This window comes from Carlito syrichta, unplaced genomic scaffold, assembly GCF_000164805.1.
Source record: "Carlito syrichta isolate Samal-C Ts95f unplaced genomic scaffold, Tarsius_syrichta-2.0.1 Scaffold123320, whole genome shotgun sequence".
NCBI classification, from domain to species: domain Eukaryota; kingdom Metazoa; phylum Chordata; class Mammalia; order Primates; family Tarsiidae; genus Carlito; species Carlito syrichta.
The window spans coordinates 50,526-57,976 of record NW_007067416.1 but is presented as its reverse complement, the minus strand read 5'-3'; the positions used below and the strand labels follow the sequence as shown (position 1 = coordinate 57,976).

General features: G+C 51.6%; 1 protein-coding gene across 1 annotated transcript in view; it reads left to right on the top strand.

Annotated features, from left to right (window-relative positions):
- The first annotated feature begins 1,503 nt into the window (after positions 1-1,503).
- SUN1 (Sad1 and UNC84 domain containing 1) overlaps positions 1,504-7,451 on the top strand; it is a 38,063-nt gene continuing 32,115 nt past the window's right edge. Inside the window, exon 1 of the mRNA XM_021707653.1 lies at positions 1,504-1,604. Coding sequence (XP_021563328.1) covers positions 1,528-1,604 — 77 coding nt within the window. The 5' untranslated portion in view covers positions 1,504-1,527. The remainder of the gene's footprint in view (positions 1,605-7,451) is intronic.

The window sequence follows — 7,451 nt, the reverse complement described above, 5'->3', positions numbered from 1 at the left end:
TATTTCCAGAGAATCAGTGGTCTTGCTTTCTGTGAGTGCTTGATGTTTAAAAGAGTATTTAGGCTGTTTTTATTTTTTTTAATTTTTTAATTTTTTATTTTTTTGAGTTGGAGTCTCACTCTGTTGCCCAGACTGGAGTGCAGTGACTGCTCCCGGCCACCGCAGCCTCGACCTGCTGGGCTCCGGCGATTCTTCAGCCTCAGCCTTCTGAGTAGCCGGAATTACAGGCGTGCGCTACCACGCCCGGCTAATTTTTTGATTTTATTGTAGAAATGAGGTCTCGCCTGCCCAGGCGGGTCTCGAACCCGCGGGCTCGGGCAATCCACTCACCTCAGCCTCCCAAAGGCGTGGGATTACAGACTGAGCCACCGAGCCCAGCTAGGCTGTTTTTAAAAGGTGACATGAGTCGAAATGCTGGTGGCCTCGTGGATAGAGCTGAGTCATTTGTACGGAAAGCTTTTTGTCCAGGGTGTTTTTTGCTTTTAGTTTTATCTTCCTTCGATTTTTCGAGGACAGATTGTGATTCACGTTTCTACTATGGGGAGTTTTTTTTTTTTTTTTTAATTCAGGGTGTGTGTGTGATTATTTTTAGCCAGAGGAAAGTTTGAGTCATTCCAGAAAAATCTAGATGACAACCACAGAAACTGTGCTCAACACTTGTTAAACTAAAAAATAATCTATATTTTCTTGTGGGGGGGAAGTGTAAACAGTGCCCTGAGCGTTTATTGTTTATCCTGCAGTTTGTGAGGGTTTGTGCTGAGGAAGGTCAGAGTTGCTTCTAGACCCTGGAATAAGCATTCGTTCTGTTGTTGTTAATAGCAGTTCCAGAGGACTGAGAGCATTTGGACACCGTGAGGAATTGAACACACATTTTGAAGAGGGTTCCGAGTACTTCCAGTATTTCTCTGAAAGTGCTCCGGTTTTCAGAACTCCAAGTCAGTCAGTCTGAGGTTTCCCCTGGTCCCTTTTACTGGATATATTAGGGGACTAGATGGGATAGAAGTGCTCCAGGCTTGTCACTATAGAAAAGCTCATCTCCAGCCAATCTCAGTGGCTCAGCCTGTAATCTCAGCACTTTGGGAGTGGATTGCCTGAGCCTGCAGGTTCAAGACCAGCCTGGGCAACTTGGCAAGACCTCATCTCTACAATAAAATTAAAAATTAGCCAGGCATGGTATTGCGCGCCTGTAGTTCCAGCACTTGGAAGGCCGAGGCGGACGGATCACCAGAGCCCAGCAGGTCGACACTGCGGTGGCCATGCGCGTGCTGCTGCACTCCAACCTGGGCAACAGAGTGAGACTCCAACTCAAAAAAAAAAAGAAAAGCTCATCTCCTTTGTTTAAAAACAAAACAGACCCAACCGACTGCTGACTTTGTTCTGTGACATTTTGATGGTGGTATCTGGCTAGTCATCTGTGTGCCACTCAGGTTGACTGAAGCAGGTGAGACTTATCTGTGTTTTTCACCCCTTTTAAACACTCCACATTCCTTTTTCTCCACTTCTGCAGTATGATGTGAGAGCGGGACCATGGACTTTTCTCGGCTTCACATGTACACCCCTCCCCAGTGTGTGCCGGAGAACACGGGCTACACATACGCGCTCAGGTGAGTGTCTGCGCAGTGGGGCCTGCAGCCAGGCCTGCTCACTTGAGCACTGTGGGGCTTCGTGGGAGCGCTGTAGACTGCCCCTTCGTGTTGCATTTCCAAGGTGAACAAATCTATACACTTGACATACAGCTTTGCGGAGCTGCTGGCTTGACGTGGACACTGTCAAGTTGCTTTGAAGGCGTTTCTGAATCTGATTGTTCCAGTGACTCGTGCCTAGTCATCGCAAAGGACTTGCTGTTCTCGACCCCACCCGAATGGCTGTGATCCCGAGAATCAGGTTTCTTTGTGGTTACGGCTCGTGTTTTGTGACTCATATCAGTAGCCCGGTGCTTTTAACGGTAGCAGAAGCCACCTGCAAGATCATTTGTCTTTTGGAGGAAGCATCACAGAATAATTTTGATGAAGCCCGTGGTTTCGGGAGCATGCCTTTTGTCTTACGCGAAGTTTTCTGCATTTATTTGTGTTCTGATATACTGCACCTCGAAGTTTGAGTGTTAAAAGTTGCTGACTTGCCCCTTATACCTCTAGTTCACCATATCAGAAGGATAATTGGAGGTACGCTTCGGTGTTATAAAAGTATGGCTTAGTGCCAAAGGAAAATAGATGACTGAACAGGTCAGGATTTGATCAGTAGGTGGAAAAACTTGTGCACCCAGGCAGGATCATGAAGGCGCCAGGAAGATGCTTGTGACTCGTCTTGTAAAGGGTGAACGTGTCATTGAAACCTTAAGAAACTCAGAAGATCGTTTACGAAAAATGTTTCTGAACAGCATCAGTCAATTCTTATGTTTGATGGTTGAGTTTGTGTTCACAATTCTCGGTCACGTCACACTTTCCATAGCAACATGCTCTGTCCGTTGACTCCCGGCATGTTTAGGACAAAATGAGCCGGCAGCTCAGGAAAGCTGCTCCCTCCTTTTCACTGCGAAGCTTAAAACAGTGATTCTTGATCATTCATTTTTAGCTTTTCTGACCTGTTTTAAGTAGTATCTTTAAAATGCCTGTTGTTTCTCTACCTAGGAAAGCACCACCTAATTTAAGTGAAACTCGCAGCTCCCTTCAGTTAGACTAGGCAGGTGGAGCGAGACACAGAGTAGGGCAGTGGGCTGCACTGGGGAGTGTGCTGCGTGCCGTGCTGTAAATGTGGACCTTTTAGGGGCAGTGGGACCAGGGCAGGATTTTGATGGAGGGAGCTGTGCTGAGGAGGCTGCTGCAATGCCAGCCATCCAGGAGGCAGCTGGAGAGGACTGGGGAGGCCTGGCAGTGGCCTGGACCAGGCAGCGCACGAGGGGTGAAACCTGCTTGAGGGAGGTCAGGAGGAAGAGCGGAGGGCTTTGTGGCAGGTGGGTGCGACTGGGTTAGGGGCTGGCGGGGAACAGGACTGGTTCCCAGGGGGAGACGGGAGCTGCGGGTCCAGCGCTGGTCACCAGCATGGAGCAGCTGGACTCTACATGCAGATGAGAGGACCGTGGGCTGAGGATCAGAGAGCTGATTGGGAAGGACCCACATGGTGCTCGAGCAGAGGGCTCGACCTGCCGTCCCTATTTGCCTCTCTTTCCCAGAGCTCTTTGTGTCCCTGGCTTTGTGTCTTTCTCTCCCTCTTTCTCTCCCAGCCTTTCCCGACGTCTTGAGGCAGAACAGTCGCCTCCAGCCTTCACCTGAGGCCCGTCTGGGCTTTTCCCTTACTCCCCATGACTTGCCCCCATGACCACCTGGCCCTTCCCTCGTTCCTGATGACTGTGCTGTTTACAGTACACTGCTTGTCTTATTTCTTAGCAATTTCAATATACACAGATCTTCCAGCATCTTGGCCACTCAGCTTAGTCAATATTTTTTTCTCTTTTGGGAAATGGCAAGCAACATGCAAGTTCAGAGAAGAGCGACAAGCCCATTGGCCTGTCACTGGCTTCGGCAATTACCAGCACGGGTCCTCCTCTCCCACCCCTCTGCGCTGGATTATTTGAAGCAGGTCTCTAAAGGCTGTTGACATTTTAAAAGTAACGAACCAAAACAGCAATGTCACACCATAAAAATTCCAGTAATTTAATGGGCTTCTTAATATATTTAGTCAATGTTCCGTTTTCCCAGATCCCTAAGTTTTCTTTTTAACAATTTTTTTGTTGTTGAGCTGGAGTCTCACTCTGTCTCCCAGGCTGGAGTACAGTGGCATGCTCCCAGCCACCCCAGTGTCAGCCTGCTGGGCTCCAGCAGTCCTTTTGCCTCAGCCTTCCAAGTAGCCGGAACTACAGGCGCGCTATCTACGCCCAGCTAATTTTTGATTTATCGTAGAGATGAGGTCTCGCCAAGTTGTCCGGGCTGGTCTTGAACCCGTGGGCTCAGGCAATCCACTCACCTTGGCCTCCCAAAGTGCTGGGATGACAGGCTGAGCCACCAAGCCTAGCCAAAATTTTTTTTAATTGACCCATGCAGGATCCTCACGTTGGATTTGTGTGATTCCTCTCTTGAGTATTGATCTATTTCCTGTAAACTGTAGTTAGAGCTAGAAGTTTTTGGTGATTTTTGGTTTGTTTCTAGAAAAACAAAATGAGCATGACTCCAAGACAGAGGGTGTTCTGGGAACGCAGTTGCCTGTAGCTTCTTGAGGAGGTCTGTAGGGTCAGTCACCACTCCTTGGGGAGAGCGGGGGCTGGGGGTGTTGTCAGCTCAACCCACTCATCATAAAATCACGGCCACGGGCTGTTTTTGCCTTGATCTTCACGGTCAGAGGAAAATGGTTGCCTGAAGCCTTCCAGGTGCCCCTCTGACCCTGAGACCCTGGTTGTGTTGCTGCCCATGCTCAGACCAAGGTGTGATTGTCCGACTGTGGGAGGTGAGTGTTGCCACCAGGAAAGATGGATGTGTGGCTGTGTGGTGTTGGTGTGGAAGCCAGAGGAGAGAGGGTTTTGAGAAGGAAAGCATCCTCAGTGGGGCCAGGTGCTGCCCAACGGCCAGGAGGCTAGGACAGGGCCAGCCAGTGAGTCAGCCCGTGGAGCCAGGGGGCCTGGCAGAAGCACTTGAGAGCCTCTGTGGGGCAGGGCCAGATGTGGTTGGAAAAGGGGTGAGTGGAGGCGGTGGGCATGGCTTTACAGGGAAACTGTTTTTTCTTTTGGCTTTGCCACGGGCCGAGCTGAGAGCATGTGTGCCTGCTGGCCATCCGGAGTTGGTAGGGAGCAGTTAAAAAGGGAGAGAGAGGAAGGTCTCCAGAGGACAGCTAGACTCAGTCCAGAGCACACAGGCATGGCTCTAGGAGTCTCCTTCCGTTGCAGCAGGATGGGAGGGTCCGTTAGGGCTCTCTAGAGAAACAGAATCCATAGAGAGAGAGAGTTTGTGTGGGTGAGCATGTATAAGTATACGTCGACAGACCGGTTGTGAGGAGTTGCTCAAGCGGTTCTGGAGGCTGGCAGGTTCCAGAATCTGCAGAGTGAGTTGGCTGCCTGGGGCAGAGGGTCCAGCCCCTTCTGAAGGCCGGAGGCCCGGCAGCGCCTGTGGTGGCGTTCCGGCTTGAAGGCTGGCAGGCTCAAGACCTCACAAGAGCCGATGCTTCCATTTGAGTCCGAAGGTAGGAGACAGCTGGCATCCTGGCTGGAGGCCGCCAGGCAGGAGTCCCCTCCTCCTCAAGGGAGGGCAGCCTTTCTGTTCTGTCCAGGCCTTCAGCTGACTGGAGGGCAGTCTGCTGTCTCTGTGTTTTTATTTGAAGGCCACTCTCATCCAGAAGCACCCTCATCAACACATTCAGAATAGTGTTTGGCCAAATATCTGGGCAGCCTGAGACCCAGTCAGGTTGACACATAAAGCTAGCCACCAGATAGGGTAGAGGAAAGCCATGAGGGTGGGCCATCGCACGAATCTGACAGTGGGGTGAGCCAGCTCTCTGGTGGCATCTGGTCTTCCTGGGAAGGACGTTGCAGGCCTACCAAGAGGCAGAAGGAAGCAAATGGTGATTTCGGACAGGGAAAGTTTGAAGTGGCCATTGAGGACTGGGGACAGGTGAGCCTTGACACAGACGACCAGGTGGTAGCAAGAACCTGGGGGGTCTCAGATGAAGAATGCGCTCTCATCCTGGCACGGCACTCTGGAGCGTGCAGCAGTACAGATCGTTTTTTCAGGGGGTGGTGCGAGGCCAGGCCACTGGGACAGATGCTCACGGTCTAGGCATCCCTAGGAGCTGAAGCCCGGTGGTGATGGGCCACTGGGTCAGAGCAGCAGCGTCACACCCAGGTGAGCCGTGCTGTGAGCTCCAGGGAGTCTGCTGAGCTCAAGTGCGTGCGGCGCCCTCCCCTGCCTCCCGGGACCCTGGGCTCCGGGCATCTGCCTGTGTGCCTCCAACTGACGGTGCTGTGTGTTCGTCTTTGCTTCTGGCTTTCAGTTAGGGTCATTTTTCCCAGTCTTTTGATAAAAAGTACATCTGAACGATCAATTTTAAAAAGAGCAATGTGAATTAGCTGGGCGTGGTAGCGCGCGCCTGTCGTTCCAGCTACTCGGAAGGCTGAGGCGGAAGGATTGCCGGAGCCCAGCAGGCGAGGCTGCGGTGGCCGGGAGCAGCCACTGCACTCCAGTCTGGGCGACAGAGGGAGACTCCGACTCAAAAAAAAAAGAGCAATGAGAGAAAGAAATGAGAATCCCTTAAGGGTGAGATCTCTACGTTACCTTCAGGGTGTTTGTCTCGTTTTCCACCTTGTCTCGTGCCCCTTAATTTTCTCCAACCCTGAACTGGATGCCTCAGTTTTACACATTCTGTGCCCCACCCCCAAACATTGTAGAAAAATGAAGTACTTTAATCCCCCAACCTGATGGGTGCTGTTGCCTTCTAGACCAGGGCTGGGTCAGCTCTCGGGGTCTTCCGTCTCCTGTGAGGTTCTGGGCACACCGGTCTGAGGACCGTGCCACAAGTAAGGACTGGGTCCACAGCCCAGGCCCTGAGTGCTTGGAGGCACTGGTGATGGTCCTGAGCTGCAGGATGGGTGGACTCAGGATGCTGAAGTCAGAAGGGGCCTCCGAGCTCACCTGGTGCAGCAGGCGAGAGCTGGACCTCAGGACTTCCTCGTGCCAGGCACTTATTCTGGCACTCGGGCTAGAGGTTTGGGTCTTTGGACCCAGAGCCCAGGAGTTGCTGGTTCCCCTTCCCTTCCTTCCCTCCTTTCTCCTTCTTTCTCCCTTCCTGGCATTTAAGCACACCTGCATCCCCTTGAGTACAAGTCCTGTGCCATCCAGCTCAGAGTGAAAGTGCCTCAGGACTGCTGCAGCCATTGCAGAGAGAGCTCTCTGTAGGCCTCTCCCATACTTTTGTGTCGAAATCTGTGTGTAGATTCCCGTGTGCTGTTATTTTATAGTTTGTTTTCACAAATAGGATACTTGGCGTTTTCGTCTCACAGTGTACCCTGGCGATCATTCTGGGATAGTGTACATAGGTCTTATGTTTTTTTTAATGACATCATGGTGTTGTGTAACATGGGCATGCCCCAGTGCGCCCCCTGGCCCAGTTAGGGGTGAGGGAGCGTCCCTAGCTCCTGCTGCTGTGAACAGCATGCAAGAACATCCTTCTACGTGGCTTCCTCACGAGCGCCTCTTCGAGCCTAGCAGACAAGCGTTTCAGGTTTGCACGGGAAAGCTGGACTCCCGTCTGCACCTGGAACCCAGTACTTAGGCTAAGGATGAGCGTGATTGTGGGAGGGCGAGATTCAGAGATGAGTTGGAGGCAGCGATAATGGCCCATACCTGCACGCTCGGTTCTCATTTTAATGACAGTTTTCTTAAGGTAGAATCACACTTGTGTAAAATCGTCTGCTAGAAGCCGGGCTCGGTGGCTCAGCCTGTAATCTCGCGCCTTTGGGAGGCTGAGGTGAG